Below are 18,857 nucleotides of genomic sequence, written 5' to 3' on the forward strand. Positions count from 1 at the left end.
CCTGAAAGTCCATCATTTGAGGAATGTGGTGACATAAAAGTCCAACATTTCCTTTGTTACATTTTGCAAAAATAGTAGTAATATGGTCTTACAGCTCATTTGCACTCAACACATTGGTAGCTCACTATTCTTTTCACACAAAATGAAATAGTCCTGTCATTGTCGTCATGGGAGCATGACCAGTATTATCCTGAGGATGTTTCAGACACCATATTCAACAGAGCTTCTTCTCAAGAGTTGCACTTAGTATTAAAGTATGAAATAGTATTTTTCAGCTGAGTTAAAGACAGGCCCACGATAGGCAAGAGCAAATGAAATGTCTTTGTGGAGTATGTGACATCATTAAATCAATGTTAGTCAGAGTTTAACATGTTGGCTAAGACATCAGCCAGCTAGAGGAAAAACAGATATGTCACAGCATGAAATTGACATAAACATTTGGAGTGTGTCTGGCATCAACATGGACTCTGGACCCTTTATACAAACAGGATATATCCACATTTCAGAAATGGAGATGCCTTAAATAATATTGGACAGCAATGAATGGACTGCACACTGTTGTACAGTTTGTGTGCTGCAGATCAGAGAGGTTTAAATGCATGTGTTTTGCATTAACAGTGAAATGGGCTGTAAGCAGTGTCCACTGTGAGTGGCTGCAACATTGAATAATGCAGCCTAAAAAAAAGCCTGTATTGTACTTAAGTAAAGTACTTGAGTAGTTGCATTCCACCACTGCGTGAATAGTGTCTTTACGTTGCACGATTTGACACTTTTCTCAATGTGAATCGTTTATGCTTTTATTTTGAAATGCAACACGCCCAACCGGAAACGTTCTTTTAACGACTGTAGTTATCCTCACCTGCCTCGGGTCTCCACCGCAAACATCCCGGGGAAGAAGAAAAAAAGAGAGAAACCCGATGCCTGGCGAACTTACCTAACAGCGAGAGCAAAGCCAGCTCCCAGGTACGTTAAATATGGCGGCGTTTGAGTAACGTTTAGTGGCTCGACTGCTTGAGGGCTGAACGAAGACGTTGTTGATAAGCGGAAGTTCGTTCAAGCAAAACACACACACACACACACACGGTGCGGTCAAGACGGTGTCAATTGTATTGTCTTGTGCAGTGTGGAGAGAAGACCGACTTGGAGTTTAGGAGTTAGAAATAAATCAAAAGGCACGTCGACAAACAGGTAAGATGAAAAACAAAATGTAGTCGTAATTGCACAACAGATGAGCGAATTGATGAGCAATCCCGTTGATTAGTTAGCTCACTAAATGTGCTAAGCTACAGGAGTCGCTGTCTGCCGTTTAATAGTGTTACACTTTTTACTGATGTTACTACTTATAACCATGACAAGTGGAGTTGGTGTCATGCCTCGTTCATGCACCAGAATATTTTTACTTTAATGTTTGCAGTTTTCTCTTCCGGCTTGCACGAGACTGGGAGTAAAATAACCACAAAGTAGCTTTCTGTATCAGCTGAACTCGGTAAACGGATCCTGCTAAATTAACGTTACCAGTGTTTCTAAATATACACAGAGGGGTGAAGTGGTACCCCTGCAAAAAGGGGATCACAGGAGGACTCGGTGCCCTGCACTCCCAAGTTGGATCAGTGTATGTCTTGTATTTTCTGGGGGCATAATGCATCACTCTAAACTTTGCATTTAGATTCACAGCTCTGCATTTGAAGCTGTGACCAACAGCTACATTTGCACTTCGAGTTCATTATGGAAGCTGCCTTAATAATAACAGTTCCCAGACTTGTGTATTACATCTTTCCTGTTTGGCTCGCTGTCTCTGTTACCTTCATGGCCAAGTTGTTTCTAGATTCGGAAAACCAGTGGGTCGTGTTTGCATGACGTTGTTGTGGTTAGTAGAGATGAGCTGACATGTTAGAGCTACACATACAGTATCTAGTGGCCAAAGGTATATGGACAGTAGAACCTTTATTCCATTCTTGTGCTTATTGCTGAGTCCATCTTTCCCAAGCTAAGGGCATCAATAGAGTATTAACATAGCAGCCTCTTTTCTACTAAGTTACTTTTTGATGCCTTTGTGATCCAAGAAGCATCAGTGAGGTCCAACGTTGACGTTGGGTGAAAAGATCTTCAGTGTTCCAGTTTATCCTCAAAGGTGTTTTGGGGTTGACGTCAGGGCTCTTTGGAGGCCAGCCAGGTTCCTCCACATCAAACTGGAAAAGAAATACGTATATTTATGGACCTCGGTTTGAAACAGGAAATGACCCTCTTCAAACTGTTGCCTCGAAGTTGAAAGCACGCTATTGTCTATTGTACAATAATATTTCCCTTCATTGGAGCTAAGGGACCCAAACCATGAAAAACAGACCAGCGGTGCATACAAGTGGGCCGGTGTGTCCATATATCTTTGGTCATGCGGTTTATATTGAAAGGCTGATGAGCTGGAGCCAAATTTGTATTTTTTTCTTCAGTATTTAAAAATAGCTTTGACTCAATTTTCACAACAGAGTCACAGAATCACACGTTGCATGGACAATGACAACAACTAAATCAAGTGAGGTTATGCACCGTGTGTCACAACCTTACTGTATGTTCATCCAGGGCTGGGTGATGAGGAGAAAAATCAAATAAATGTGAAGTAAAAATTATGCAAAGTAAGACAACTGTCTGCATTTTCTTTGCCATTAGCCTCCCATATGATCCCAGTTTTATTGTTTTTATCACCTGTTCACTGATGAGCTCTGAGATCAAACCATGGGACTGTTAACTAGTGCTTTATTAAAGGAGGGCCAAGTAGTTAAACCTATACACAGTAATGTTTAAAGAATAATGCAGAGAGAGCAAAGCATAAACTACAGGATAACACAATAGATCAAAATATAAACCTTTTCTTTCTGTCGGTTATTGGGGTTTATGTATGATTTCTAACTTTAAGGCGTTTTACTGAAAATATTTGATGTTAAACGATATTTTCTATTCTGCTAGGTACTAAATTATTGTGAGGAAAAATAAACTGGCAGTACAGTTTGTGCTATTTTTAAAACTCCCTTCATTTGTATTCATACGTTATCGTGTTCCCCATAATAGTTCTTTCCTCCTACTGCTCCCACTCACACACATGCAGTGAGAATTGCTGCTCTCGCCAACTCTTCTGGCTTTGCCAACAGCATGTTTGAGCAAACATTATTGTGACCGACGGACGTCTCTCCCCCCTCCAAAACAGGTTTACTGTAGGCGGTTGGAATATTTTTGGTTTCCCTGAAAACGGGGGAGTTTGTTGTTGAACGTGAACAGAGAGCGATTGATGGGTCAGAGGAAACATAATGTTTTAATTGCAGTTGTTCCATCTCCCATTTCTACCCACCAGGTGCTATGAGCAGTGAGCTGAACGTGCCCATGGGGTCCCCGGCCCCGGGGGTCTCGGAGCGATGCCCGGGTGGCGGCGGAATGGACTACAGGGACTGGGTGCGGCGCAGTTACCTGGAGCTGGTGAGCTCCAACCACCACTCGGTGCAGGCCCTGTCCTGGAGGAAGCTCTACCTGAGCCGGGCCAAGCTGAAGGCCTCCAGCAGGACCTCTGCACTGCTTTCCGGCTTCGCAATGGTCAGTCATACTCGGCGCAACACAACCTCTCTTTATGCTTCATCCAATCAAACGTTTTCAGGTTCTTTGCTGCTGTCCTGGCAGCACATGGTTTCACTTCCTTTCAATACCATAAGAAATATCAAAAACCAAACATAGATAATCCACCACAGTGACGTGTGGAAACAAAGCTGTGGGCAGCACAACACTTACAGTGTTGTGCTGCTGAACAGCAACCGTTATGCTTATATATTTTGTTCTGGATTTAATTTTCTGTTAAATCATCATGACATTGAACAGTGCCTGTTTGGGGCGTGGCCATTCAAAGCGTGTGCCCGTTCGGAACGACTTCTTGGCTCCTAGTAGTGCCGCTTGCAGCGAAGTCGGGTGGTGTTGCCATTAGGAGCACGTACCTAGTCTTTCAGGATGTGTCCCCACTCGTAGCGGGCGGATTTCTTGGCCCCCCCCGGAATTCCTGCTCATTGCTTGTTGACTGTAGGGAAGTGAAGAAGAGTTTGTTTGTAACGTTAGTGTATCCAGCATCTGTGAGGCGTGGCCTGTAAAGGGCCTGCTGCAGACGACACGCTGGACTCCGTGAAGCCCCGCCCCCGCTGCTGCACAGACCGCCATTTGCTTGTTTTGTGAAAGTTAATTGGACTTTCCAAATTGCACCAACTTTGACTCAAATTTGAGCATTCGCAGCTTGTGACTGTTATATGTTCTGTGTCCGTGTTAGTGTGGTAGATTGCTCTAAATACTACGATACCCATGAGCCTCAGACACTTTTGCTATGGAGAACAGAGATGAAATTCAGAGCACTTCATCTAGCATTGACCCAGAATGTGAGATTGAACCTTCTTGAACTACTGAATGTTTAATCAGGTTTCTACAAAGTGTAATCTTTACTTTTGACTTTTCCTTTCGGGGCACTGTTAGAACAGGTTTCTGTACATGCACAGTGTTTTGATGTGAGCCTTCTCTGGTAGTGACGTACACATGGACAGATAGTAACCTGGTTATCCATGTCCCTTTTTAAACATAGGTGGCCATGGTGGAGGTGCAGCTGGTGATGCATTACAATTACCCTCCTGCGCTCCTCATTGCCTTTAGCGTGTGCACCACCGTGCTGGTGGCGGTGCACCTCTTCGCCCTGCTGATCAGCACCTGCATCCTTCCCAACGTGGAGGCCGTGAGCAACATCCACAACCTCAACTCCGTCAGCGAGTCGCCCCACGAGCGCATGCATTACTACATCGAGCTGGCCTGGGGCTTCTCCACAGCCCTGGGCATCCTGCTGTTTTTAGCAGAGGTGGTTCTCCTTTGCTGGATCAAATTCCTGCCTGTAGACTCCAGCGGGGGCCAAAAGGTGACCAGCTGCTGCGCCACAACGGCCACCGCCACGACGAAGCCCACACCAGCCCCACATGTGCGGCAGGACAGCGGTTGGCAGGCTGCTCTGGCCTCCACCATCATCATGGTCCCAGTGGGGGTGATTTTTGTGGTGTTCACCATTCACTTCTATCGCACTCTGGTGCACCACAAGACGGAGCGCCACCACCAGGAGATCGAGGAACTGCACAAGATTAAGATACAGCTCGACGGCCACGAGAGAGGCCTGCTGACTGTGTGATATCAATGACTGCAGCTTTAAAAGGACTTCCCTTCGTGTCTCATATTTATCTCTTTTCTGACATTTGTTTTGGTCCTCATTACCGCCTCGCTTGGACTCAGCTTTAAAGCGCCTCACTGTGCTGCGCAGAGAGCCAATACATGTCAGACTGCTAATTTATTCTAGGGGTAAAGTTGCGTTGTAGGACCTTGTCTGTGTTTTACATCTGTTACATCTGTTGGTCAAGGATCATGTAAATGGTTTACAGAAAAAGGGCTATTATGTGAGTGCCATGTCTGTGTTTTTTATTGTAGGGTTTGGTGACGATAGCCAGTTACATTTCAGATCTGGTTCCACATTGGATTCACTCCGAGCCGAACGGATCTCTTATTGAATCTTTTATCTCACACCTTGTTAGGAAAGAGCTGCCTTCACTTTCACCAGAGAAAATGTGGTAAACGCCATAAGTTACTTGCCGCAACGCCAAAATGACTTGTTTGATTATTGTGCTCTCTGTCAGCTGGTTTCTGTGCTCAGCCAAAGATTGTTTGTTAGCGAAAGAAGATGAACCACTCTGACAGCAATCCAGGATCAAAAGCTGCTAACAGATACTTTGAGTTTCACTTATTTTCTAAATCTATTTCCAGGTTAAATGGATTCACGAAGAGATTTAAAAAGATTTGGATAAGATGAAATTGTATTGAACCCCGACCTTGGCGCAGACATAATGTGGTCAGGTCTCACTGTTAATACTCAACCTGCCCCTCAGTCTGGCTCACATTTCACATTTGCTCGTTGTTTTAACTGTAAAGTGCCGAGTCATGCATCACAACGCAGGGAACGTGGCTTACGTCTGACTAACTGAGGCCGTTTGTAAAGTCTTAAAATGTTTTTGCATTCTTGTAAAGTTGTTGGGAAGTTTTTAGGTCCAACATCTCAAATGCCTCAAACCTTTTGTCCTTTTCCTTACGAAGACCATGGCGCATGTGTAAAAAAAAGAGTTGTCTATTCTGCAGACTGGTGATGCTCAAAAATGCTTAAATATGAATGTGTCAAATATAGTTCTGCCTCACAGAATTATTGCCTTTTCTGAACTGCTGTTTTGCTAAAGGTCACAACACAAGCTGATCTTTTTTTTTTTTTTTGCTGGGAATGTATTTGTGCGAGACAAAGTTTAAATGTTGAGTCGAGGAGGATGGAGATGAGAACATGTTGTAATCAGCATTACCTTGTCCCATCCAGTTTAAATAGTAATCATGGAGACATTTCAGTAAAAGTAAAATAATCTACACAGAGTTGGCACTTTCTTGGATGAGGTCAGATTATGTTACTGTGTTTAAAAAATCAATAAAAATAAACTTATCACATTCCAAATAAGATGACTGACCAAAGTGCTGCTCAGTTTGTTTCTGAGAAGAGACAGAAGTGCTCTTGTAGTTTAGTTGTACAGTGAGTGAGAGAATATCTTGCTTTCTCGTGTTTTGAGCTTCTTAAAGGAATACTGCAGAGGTCAGGGAGACCTGTGTTGGGAAGATGAAATTCACAGCCAGACGTCAAAAAATAAAAACGATATTGAAGTTTTCATTGTCTCCTGTGTGTGTGTGTCTATGACCAATCTATGACTTTTTTGACATACTGTACCAACGTTTTGTCTAACTTTACACAATGTGCATCTGTTTTTATTTATTTACATATTCTTCCTTAAATAGCGGCAAGACTCTTGTGACAACAGTAACTTCCCCTTCCTGACAAGTCGTTCAAGTGAGAGACCACAGATGTGATACTTTCATATTTTACAAACTATGAAATTTCAACAGATTAAGATCACACTCAAAGTTCCAACCAAGTACAATTTAATGCCTATACAGAGTCACAGAGAAGACAACCGAAAAAATCTTTTGAAACCAATTTCAGTCTAGGAGCCAAAACCCTCCATGACAGCACGTTTAGTCAGTAACATGACTCCAATATTTGATGATCATGAAATTATCTTTTGCTGTTGAGTCTCACTTCTATTTGCAAAAATTACAAAATCAGAAACCAGGAAAATAGAAATGACCTGATGTGTTGTACACGCTCTTCCCCTTCTAAAACTATACACTGCACCCACCCAACCCTACCCAAAGAATAGTTTAGAGTCTGCCTGCACATTCTTTTCAGTCCAGCAGAGGGCAGACAGGATTTTCATGCTACAGTCTGGCAGCCAAATTGAAAATTTACAAACCACCATCAACATTTTACCAGCAACAATTTTGAATAAAAGAAAATCTCAGAATGATGGTAAAATCTTAATGTCTGAAAAAGGGACGCAAACCTTCAACCATCGTTTACCTGCGTCTGGCAGCTATGTGGTATTAACTCCCCCCTTTGCTTTACATGCATAGACTACATATGTACTACATCGTCAAAACCTTCAAAGCCACAATAAACATTAATTCATACACAGCCTCAGCAAGAATACAGGTACAGATAATACAGGCCGTTCTACGTCACTCTGGAACAGCCAATTAGACAGGGCTAATTTAGTTCAAAATAAATATGAGCCTTTGACAAATTAAATTAGATTATATTTAGAAATATCTTACAACAGAAATAACTGGTTCACTTATGCCTTCATGATGTCTCACGAGCTGAAAATTGAAACTCAAGGAAACTCATTTTGCATTTTGTTGTGAGTGCAAATCCAAGTGAACAAGTTACTGAATTTGTAAGATAACATTTATAGGTTTGAAATGGCAAAAAAGTGTCACATTTTCCCATTAGGTAGACTATCCAATTTCTAAAGCTTTCGTAGCTTTAAAATAAAATGTTGGTTTACAAAGTTCATAAATTTCCCATCTTATTCATTCACAATTTCCTTTCTGACAAAAATGACAGAATAAGCGAATATTATGAAAAATACTCCAAACAGATAAATTGTGATAAAAGTGAAAATTCTGGTTGATCTGTTGCATGACAACCGGTGCCCACCGTGGAATGTTCAACAAAATGTGAGGAGTGCTCGAGGTGGTTATCTAAATTGCATGACCTCCTTTTCAGTCATTTTCTGAACGGCATCATTTGACTCGTACAACTCAAACTGGAAACTCAGAACGGCCGGGGGTGTGCTAATCAATTATTTTCAGATCACAACTTAAATATTTTGTCATTTTGTTTGAGAGCAATCTGTACGTCTTCAGGTTGAGAGGAATGACTGAAACAGACTTGGATAGAGCGTGGATAGATGATGACATGGTTCAGGTAACATAATGTGAAATAAAGATATGGTGTCTTAAGCTATTATCATAGTTTAGTTGTGATCTGGAGTAAATGCACTTTAATGACTAGAAACCGTAGCTTATCTGAACTTCCATTTTTTAACCGTGCAAAAGTCGACCCATCTTGAAATGTGTTCTTATACAAAAATATTTTCAAAAAGACAGCAAACTCAAACCACTGACACACTTTCTAAAAAAAAAAAAACACATCTATAGTCAGACCAAATTGAAAAAAAAGGACAATATTTGAGAACACTTATCTGGTATATTGTTACTTTGTTAAAATAAAGTCAAAAGCTGCTGTGATAGGCGCAAGTGTTGAGCGGGAAATCCAAACAATAGGACAGTGTGCATCTGTGTGAACCGATAAAGGCAACAAAAGAGAAAACAAGAAAAGTCGGCATGCGGATGAAGGACTAGCGTCACACAGTAAGGCAACTGAACACCTCGGTTGGCTTCCCCGTCTAAAAACTCCACAAAATGACTCCTGGACAAAGATGCTCATTGTTCATTGTGAATGCAAGACAGAAATCTGTTAGGGAGATTTTGCTCCCTAACAGATTTTTATTTTATTCTGTTTTGTCAAGAGTTAAGGATTACAGCACATGCTGAGGACACTTAAGTTGTTCTTGTGCACTGCTGTTTTCCCTTATAGACCTTTGATTTAGATAGAAACAACTGATAATGTACTGGAAGGTTCTGTACCAGTTATTCAAACTATGTTGATCATCACGGAACATGTTCTGTGTACTTTGGGGAGATTTTGACAGGGTTGCTGGAGTGTCTCAGAAGTTTCATTTGAAACATTTAATCATCAAAACGTCTGCACTTATTTTGAGGCTATGCGACAAGTAACTTCAAAGTGAGCTTCTTTAAAACTGAAGCTCTTTTTCCTTTCCTTCCTTCCTTCCACATTGACATCCATGTCCACTACCATGCACAGTTTGTCCCGATAACCTTCAACATTCACTTGCCACAGGGTACAAAACACAAAGGAAAAACAAACCGATATTATCAACTTGAGAGCTAACATAGCTTATAATCAGTCTAAGGCAAAACAAAAAGAGAACAAGTAGTGAGTTGGTGAATTTAGGAGGTTTCTGCCAAAATACTGTGTGTAGACTATCAGTTTGTGGACCAAAGTCCTGTAGTTCATGCCAGCTTTCCTGGTGGGGGAACCCTCTGTACTCCTGCAAGGCCCGATTCCTTGTTTGGGTTCTACAAGGACGACTAACGGGGCGCTTTACACTCTGAAGCTCTCTCCTTTGCCGTCTATGTGGCGCAGACGCAGGTAGACGTCGGTGCCGATGCCCTGCATAGACTGCACAGACAGAGAGCCGCCCAGGTATTCGGCATAGGCCCTGGACGTGGGCAAGCCGAAACCAAACCTGCATGGCACAAAGACACAGACAGCGGGGTTAACGTGACAGTGAGGCACAGTGGTTGAAAATGATCTGTTGTCTGTAAAACATGAACCCGAGCGTGGATGAAGCGGAGGGCAGGTTCTGTGCAGAACTGTGAAATGCCACCTGCAGGTAAATACCGGTGGCTATAACATACAGGAAGTCCCTGCAAAAGCCTCCTGGAGGCATAATAAGGTGGCTTGGATGTCATGATGACTTCGACCATGTTGACACCAATGCGAGTACACATAATACACGACCGTTCAAAAGTTTAGAATCAGCTGTTATAGTGACATTTTTCTTATTCTTTCATTCAATAATGTTTATTTTAGTAACAAAGGTATTATTCAGACATCCTTTTAAAAACATCCAAATCTGAGTTGCAATCATTAACCCCAGTAACGTTCCACCAATCTTGTTCATCGGCAATAAACTTAAGAAATTCTGCAAAGGAAGAAACGAGTACGAGCCAATCAGGGGCAGAGTAGGGCGGGCCTTCAGTGAACGTCGAAGGGTGAAACCATCAATCAAACTACCGTAAGTAACCAGACACTTATCCAGACACGTACATGCAGCCTGAGGTGTGATCATCAGGTTGTTGACATATTAACAAGCCAACACTAACACAGATATGTTACAAAGGAAGGATTGGCATAGATTCCCTATTTCGTCAACATTTCCTGAACAAGGACATTTGGTACTTTCAGATTCTCACCCATGCATAGGGCTGGACTGGTTTCCACTGTTGGTAATGTTGTTGAAGAAGTTGCTCATTCGGGGGTCCTGTGCACTCTCCTCAGCCGTGCTGAAGTGGTAGTCCATCACCTTGTCTATTATAGTGTGAGGTATGCCGCCACCACGGTCAGAAATCCTTCAAAAGGAAAAAAGGGAAAGTTATTTTTGGAAGCTTTTAGCAACAGCAGTTGGCTCCTGTAAAATCCTTGCTGTTGTTCCTGTTTCTGACAAGAGTGGATGAAGCTGGATTTAATACTTGAGGGAAGGCATCAATGGCAGCGTTGGATCTTTTTTTATGCAGTCCTTTCCTTCTTTTAAACCAGTAGCTATTGGACAGATATCTAGCCACTCACCTGATGACAAAATCAATGTCGTTATTGGCAATGGTGACGACCACATCGGGCACATTGTACGGGGTGTCCAGGTGGCTTTCCATGGTTGCCCTGAAGAGACAATAGATGAATGTCATGTGGAGTAGATGCAAAGGACGCTCTTATCTCGGGTTGGCTTGTGGACATTGCTATGCTGAATTTAACCACTAGGTGACTTGACTGAACAACTGCTCTAGAGTGGAACTGACTCTTTTTTTTGGTTTTTCGACTAATCTCTTTTGTCTGCTTCAGTCCGTTTATAAACAAACATAATATTCTGTAAATCACATTATTGTATTACTTATTATAAGTGTGCTACAAGTGGGACTCAGCTCTGTGACACCGTCGGCACAATTTGCTGATGTGGGCTACTTGAGTGAGCAGATGTTTTTGTAGATAACAGAGAAGACATAATTTAAAGAAGACTCAAGCCAAAACATGTTGTACAGTCTTAACAAACCTGCGTTTGAATGAATGCGTCTCTACTTGAGCCACACATGGCTGTGTGGACTCTTACATGCAGTCTCACCAAACAAGACCTCACTTTAAAGTACTTTAACTTTGCAGTTCAACAAAGTGTGAAATGGACTGTCCTGACAGCATGTGATGTATTTTGTGTTATTGGGCGGCTGTGGACCAGCATCGCCACACTCAAGTGCCTCTCATAGAGATTCCACTAAAGGCTATTTTAGTGTCACTCTCTCGTTTGCGACCACTCAGATCATGGCTCGTGTCCATGATATTAACCGTGCAGTCCTGCATGTGCGAGAGCAAAATGTGCGTGTATGTATGAAGCAAGGTTACCTCATGGCGTTCTTGAGGAGCTCGGGCAGGATGTAATCCAGAGGCAGAGGGATGAAGGGGAAGCGAGCTGCAACGTGTCCGTTGATCCTCACTCTGGGAGAGTTACCGTACTGGTGCTCACACAGACGCCTGGTGGACGTGAGGAACCGTTAATGTTTACCATGGCCACCGTCCTGGTTTAGTGTGTTAGCGTGCCAACGCTTGCTAATTAGCAGTAAACACAGCGTACAGCTGAGGCTGATGGGAATTAGTTTTGCAGGTCATATTGCCCAAATTATGATGATTATGCTAGATTAAAAAGGAAGGTAAATAACATATTGTCATTTTCAAGCAGATTATTGGCCCACAAACTGAATGAACTTCTTTTGAACTCGGTAAAAATTCTAAAAAGAAGGTCATTAGATTAGATTAGAGAAGGTAAACAAAGACAATTGCTCATATCTCTTTCACAGCTCCAGGCACTAAAAAGCGTACACTCCGGGGAGTTTATCAGCTGAACTCTGACTTCTCTCAGTCAACAGAGTTCATACAGAAGCAGAAAAGTCATCTAAAGGTGATAAATACACAAAGCCGTGTGACCGAACGCTTACCTGGCAAAGTCCACCCACTTCTCCACTATCTTTTTGGGGGAGAGACGTCTGCATATCATCCCAACGAAATCAGCCTGAAACATGAACAGAAACAACTCACATTTTACTCAAATCAAAGACAGAAACTAAATATAAATAAAACATTTTTTGAATTGTATATCGACTAGTTATCTCAGTCCATGGTTTTAATGTCTGGGATTTTTCTTTCTCCTGCTGTATACTGTAGATCATGCTATTTAATTAATGAAATCAGTTACACATGCTTCCTTATCACTGAAAGCATTCCCCATCATGAACTAATGTTTGATAAAAAAAAAACACAATGACCAGCTGTTTTGGGAAATTACTGAGCTTTAAAAAAAGGTTTGAAAATAATTTGAATCACAGAAACACTCAGACGTACATTGTCTTCGTGAAGGGCGAGATGATGCGTGGCCAACATTCGGATTCCCAGACGAGAGCACAGTGTCGTATCCAGGAAGCTGCGTATGATTGCCTCGTCCTGCAATGGCAGGCAAAACAATACACACACAAGCTATTAATTATTACAAAATCATTAGAGGGGAAATACATTCCAACATTGGTGTTCATACCTGGATGTGTCTGCGACACTCTCTGAAGCCCTGGGCCATCATGGTGACCACATCTTTGTGGTCGTCCAGCAGCTGCTGCACCAGCTTACAGAAACGAGCCTCCGCGTCCTGATCCTTGATCTGTAGATAGTGCGGCACACTTCAAATCAGCCCACTAAAAAGCTCTATTTTATTGACTTGCAAGTATACATTGTATATATTTGACTAAGAGGCTTCCTTGTTCTCTGATGTGTACATATTAATTTGATATCAATGCAAACCCAACACTTCCTCCATGTTAGCCTGTCTCGATAAATTCAGCATGGTATATTGTGTCTACGCTGCTGTTTAAACAAGAACAGAAATATTTACATTTATACTCAAACCGTCCATGAAACTCTACATTTCCTGCACAAAGGCCTTCCAGCTGATCAAAGGGCATCTCCCATTATGTAACATGAATAAAAACAATATAATCCATCATGTCAGCTTTCACAGAACAGGAAACTCTGCCCCCTTTCAATGTGGTTTTCACAAAATGCCTCTTTTCCTGTTCATCACAGACCAGAACTTTTCAGATCACAATGATAAGTGTAAACGTAGGAACCAATGTGAGCCTGTGTGTCGACCATGCAGAACAGAAAACATGTTCAGCCGGTCTGTCACCACCTGCATTCATGTGCTGCCACAGGACCACATGGACACACTTGTCATATTTACTGTCACTGTCAACCAAGAAATAACTGAAGAGGACCGACCCACATTCCACACTGTGCATGTTTACTGAAACTGACCCCTGAAACTAAGATTGCACAAGCGGTCGTCTTTTGTTTGGAGGCGGTCCTCCATCATGATATAGCAGACCCTTGAATTTAACCAAATCTAAACTGTGTAAGAACTTAAATGGCACAACTATCCTTTTTTCTGAGTGCTACTGGGAATCATTTGTAGAAGAATAAAATAAACAAATAGCTTGTCAAAGATGTGGGTTTGCATCTTTTCTCTGATAATTCATAACTGTAAATCAAAACTCTATTTAGGGAATTTGTATCAGACCAAATCAGGAATTTGCAGATGTTCCTTTTATTCATTAGATTTAATGAAAAACATGCTGAAAATAAAGAGTTGGGGTGGCTGCATTCGGATTGACTAAGAGCTGAACACATTGACCAATCCTTGAATTGCTACGTGCAGGCAGATGAATAGACTTGACAACAAAATGTTCACACTTCCTGTTTACAGTCAGAAGTAAAACCACTTCCAGATAAATGAAGAAATTGAACTTGTGACTCTGTGTGTGTGTTTCCTGTGTCTGTGTGTGAGAGACTCACCTGGGGGAAGTCAATGAGCATGTGGTAGGCTCTGATATACAGTTCATGCTGCAAGAGAAGACAGGAGAGGCTGTAGTTAGACTTTGATCATCCATCCAACCATGAAGCATCAGACCCCCAGCACCAGCCCCCTGACATGTCCACATGTGGCTAACATTACAGAACATTTCAACACGTAGATGCTTCTACCTGTTACCAACAGAGTTGAACTCCTTCCCAGAAAAAAGAAAAGAAAAAAAAAAGAGCTTTGTTCCTCAGTTAAATTAAAGTTCAGATAACAGGACTATATCAAACGTTCATTCATAGTCTGGATGTGTATCTTTTGAAACTCAACCTCTATTGTTTTCTTTAGACAGATAAGGCGAGTCGAGCCGCCCTGGCCTACATTGCAACTGGTGGCGTACAAAAGGAGCTGCACATTATGTAATCCGCACAGAGGAGCTCCGGAGAGGAGGGAATCTGGGTGAAAGTTCATCATCAACAAGAAATGCAGAGACGGTGAATATCCGACCGCAGGGAAAAACACTGTTCCCGCACGGAGGACCAGGAGACAAACCAGAAACATGACACGTGTTGATCCAAAATCTGATAACATTTCCCTGTTTGTGGATTGGATTAGATTAGATATATACTTTATTCATCCCCAAGGGGAAATGTGTCTAAATGGATCTGGGTTTCATTAGCTGAAGACATCTGTGTGTGAGGCTTGCGCCAGCCACCACCTCGGCACATGGGAGTTTAGAAGGAATTTTGTTTGTCCAAAATGGCATTTGAAAACTTCCAACAGCAATGTGTCTTTCTAAGAAATGTGTCCTGGTGTTCCTATAGATATTCAACACACTTCAGTGTGGACATTTGTCTTTGAGGTGACCTCCTCCTGAAGAACAGCGTTAAGTAGAAACGTCCATAGTCAAAAAAAACATATTTTAAAAAAGGGTTGTAAGGAGCACTGGTTCACATTATATTCATTATATGAATCACATTTGTGATTTTGGCTAACTACACACAGCATATTATCTTAAGTCTCTTGTTATCTAAGGTTAGTGTAAAAAAAAAAAAAAGTTAAAACAACAAGAAGCATTTTTGTGGATTCAGCAAACTGACCCTTAAAATAGGACTAGGCGATATGGCCAAAATCTTCTATCTATAATGATATCACGATACAGCACGTTTTCTAGTAATTCAATGAATAAATAATCTATATGAAATAACCACAAGGTTTTTATATACTCGTCTGAATCAAATACTAGAACTTACTCTGTTCCCTGCTCTTATAAAATAAGAGCCTTCCTTATCGGTGATGGGTCATATTGACCCAAAAAGTGAATACTGAAGGTTACGTCTGCTGCCAGTGCACAAAGGACAACTTCTGAAGAGGTCAAAACGTACCATATCACAGTAAGATATCAAATGTGTCTAATCTGTGCTATGTGCTTTTAGACAAAGAGCCCTGTGTCTGCAGCCCAGCTACATTAAAGTCCCTTATGTTTTATGGCCGACAACAGAATTTAAATCTGCCACCAAAGCTGCCGACGATCTACATTTCTAAGAATAAGCAACCGTTAACTCACTGCGCAGCTTTCATAGAGCAAATTGCAGCTTTGCATAAAGAGAATGAATTGACTCAAACTGAACAATCAAACGTTGAAGCCGGCGGTGCTCCCAGGCCATTTTTTGTGTTGATAAATCTTTTCACTTGCTCGTGAAACGGGGGACAGGAGGACACTGTGTGAAAGCACTTTGAGACAGCATTACCCTCCTTACGTTCAAAGTTAAGCCATGATACTCCTGTGCAGTGCCACATTTATCACTTTCTTATTATAGAATCTGCAGCATGGCCCGACGCTCTCGCACGTCATGGTATAGAGCTGCAACGCCGCAGCAAAGGAGCGGAGCTGGCTGTGTCGTGTTCTTACCACTTGCAGAATGGTGGGGTTGCAGCCGATGATGAAGGGCAAGCTGCGGAAGCCCTTGATGCGATGGGCGATTCGTACAGGCAGCTCCTTGTGTAGGTACTTGGCACTGCTCTGAGATCAGACACACACACACACACACACACACACACACACACACAGGTGACAGTGGAAAGCAAGTCAGTGAGGAGTCACACAGATCAAAGAGCTTGTCAATAAAAAAAAAAAGGTAAACCTGGCGGTTCTCTCTCAATGTGGCGGAAATATTTACCAGGATGTGGTGCCCATCGGGAGACTTCCCAGAATACAGCAGGGTGGCTAAGGTCAGTCGCACCGAGGCCTGTGGAGACATTAACACGTGCGATCACATACACATTTAGAGTCAGGACTGCAGGTCACGTGGCACTGTGGGACCCATAAAGACTCTCCGCCATGAGCAATAACTACAAAAGAAAGAGCTGTAAAACATTTTTCCTGACCAACACACATTCATAAATAACCAGGGATGGGTATTAATGGGTTAAATGTATCAGTACTAGTGCTTAAACTATACCAAAGTTTCAGTACCAAGACCAGAAATATAAATTTTTTATACTTTTTCTATTTAACAAAAGAAGCCAACAATATTTAAATATTACCATTTAAACACAAGCAGATGTACAAAAACTTTGCTTAACTGGAAAATGTTAGTCTGAATTTAAAGGAAAAGTATGTTTAATTCTGTTCTATAAGAGCAAAACATTAATTTAATAGAATAAGCCTACACAAATGTACCCGTAGTCAGATCTACTTGTGCTCTAGATGGGGCAGTGATATTATAAGCCTGGTAATTTACGGATTCACACAGTCTGTGATATATTGCCTGGATGAATCATGGCCATCTCCCCCAGTAAGAAGTGACCCTGAGGTTACCTCACTAACCCCAAAATCCTGCTTCCTACTACAGGCTTCGGGCGTAAATGGGGCCTAGCTGGAACGCCTCAGTCCAACAGTTATTCATTTTGGACGCTGCGTCTGTGTTGACTCTGCTGTGACAGTGGGAAAAGATTTGCTCGTTGCAGAACTGGAAAGTACAAGATCCATGAACAACCACTGCAACGTCCATCTTTTGTTTTTCCACCCTTTTTTTTTAAATCCCTTTAATCATCTTGTGACCTCCTCCGGAGCCCTTTGCTGTGAACCACTACACCAGCTTTATGTGTGGCTGTAAGTCAGATGACCAAAAACTGCAGCTGACTATTATCGGCTACAATTGTGTTCTTGGAGATCAGTGGCTAAAGGCACTTAAATTAACAACTTTATCTGCACTTGACATGTAATAGTCGTATTACTTTGCACAACTACATTTTCATATTTGCAGCTGATGACCATGTTGGAGTAGGGTGGTGCAAATTCCTTCCTCATTTAACTGTGAAGAAACACTTGCTCTGTGTGTTTTGCTCTAAAAGCTGTTATTCAACAGACAGCTGGAAGTCACATGACTTTGACAAAATAGAAAGAAAGTGTGTTGTCTGCAGTTATGGCAAAATAGCCATAACATTTCCTTAAATACATAACGACATATAAGTGCTGACTTTATCATGAACTGAGTCAACTTGACCTCCATCGCAGAAACTTAACACCAGATTAAACCAGCTTTCTATTAAACATATTTTCTAGTACTGTCAACACCAGAGACATCATTTATTAAAATGATGGCGTCACTTTGTCAGCGATTAACGAAGGTCGCGAGCTAAAAACATAATGTTCTCACGAAGACCCGTGCGATGCATTCAGGGCCTCCGGGAGGGGGGGGGGGGATAGAGCTAACGTAACGGGATTAGCAACTTTTGAGTTACAATAAATATGTATTATAATTGTACACATAATCATAAACAATGCATTGTCCTGGAAATCAAACAGTAGCTACTTGTGTTTTAGTTTGATATAACGCTAAGCTGGACTTTCCAATTTGTTTTATTTTAAATAAAAGACATTATTCTGTAAATGAATCACATATATTTTATAGGTGAGAGCTTTCTCCAGATTGGAGGAAGGCATATACTTTAAATCGGGTCCCAAGTATTAACGTAATTTTGCTAGTTAGCTGTAAATTACGAAGTGACTTCGTATTCGTTGCCTTTTCAGTGTCCGTGAATGCATCACAAACCTAGCTAGCAGCTAGCAGTACCATCGAGCTACAGCCGGCTACAGCTAGCTTACTCCCTCGTAGTGGCAGCAACGTTTCGGAAGAGTGCACCGGCCAACATGTCACATTCTTACCTTTTCTGCGGAAACGTCAATGGCAGACTGGTTGTAAAACGACGTGACAGTCTTCGACCGCTCTCTTGCCATCTCTGAGAATCCCTGCATCGAGGACGTGGAGCGAAATCTGCGGCTCCCCATGCCTGACATCGGCGGCACTGTTTTGGAGAGGCTGGCCAGCAGGAGGCTGCCGAGCCTCGGCCTGGCACCGCAGGTAGCACCGCTCAGCATCTCCGCCGCTATACCCGCCAGGCCCGGACGCATATTTTGGAGACGAGCCGTGTGAGTGAACAGGGCTGCCCTGTTCCCGTACTAGCACTAAATGGTTAAGAGGGTCGCTACGGGGCCATTTGGGTTTGCGTCGAACTGGTGCACAAAGGCACGTATCTGGATACAGTAGAGAGGGTACAGAAAGGGCTTTGCGCGCATTGGCCAGAGAGGGGAAATCTGGGGGCGACACCATGACAGCT

General features: G+C 42.2%; 2 protein-coding genes across 3 annotated transcripts; one reads left to right on the top strand and one right to left on the bottom strand.

The window, feature by feature from the left end:
- Positions 1–829: 829 nt before the first annotated feature.
- On the top strand, positions 830–6,749 carry orai2 (ORAI calcium release-activated calcium modulator 2). Of its 2 annotated transcripts, none has more exons than XM_031869007.1 (3): positions 830–963; positions 3,344–3,579; positions 4,601–6,749. In XM_031869007.1, exons 2-3 carry the CDS (start codon positions 3,349–3,351, stop codon positions 5,186–5,188), a joined length of 819 nt encoding a protein of 272 aa, XP_031724867.1. In that variant the 5' UTR covers positions 830–963; positions 3,344–3,348; the 3' UTR covers positions 5,189–6,749. The 2 variants fall into 2 exon arrangements, with proteins under 2 accessions (XP_031724867.1, XP_031724869.1); XM_031869009.1 differs by lacking the exon at positions 830–963 and adding an exon at positions 970–1,188.
- A 254-nt stretch (positions 6,750–7,003) lies between these two features.
- bckdk (branched chain ketoacid dehydrogenase kinase) lies at positions 7,004–18,850 on the bottom strand. The gene is made up of 11 exons (XM_031869006.1): positions 18,406–18,850; positions 16,415–16,483; positions 16,147–16,257; positions 14,231–14,278; positions 12,921–13,040; positions 12,731–12,829; positions 12,328–12,401; positions 11,738–11,866; positions 10,916–11,005; positions 10,543–10,698; positions 7,004–9,812 (listed from the first exon to the last, which is right to left on the bottom strand). The coding sequence occupies exons 1-11, from the start codon at positions 18,649–18,651 to the stop codon at positions 9,668–9,670; spliced, it is 1,287 nt and encodes a 428-aa protein (XP_031724866.1). The 5' UTR covers positions 18,652–18,850; the 3' UTR covers positions 7,004–9,667.
- Positions 18,851–18,857: the final 7 nt, after the last annotated feature.

This window comes from Anarrhichthys ocellatus, unplaced genomic scaffold (assembly GCF_004355925.1).
Source record: "Anarrhichthys ocellatus isolate YVR2014 unplaced genomic scaffold, GSC_Weel_1.0 scaffold45, whole genome shotgun sequence".
NCBI classification, from domain to species: domain Eukaryota; kingdom Metazoa; phylum Chordata; class Actinopteri; order Perciformes; family Anarhichadidae; genus Anarrhichthys; species Anarrhichthys ocellatus.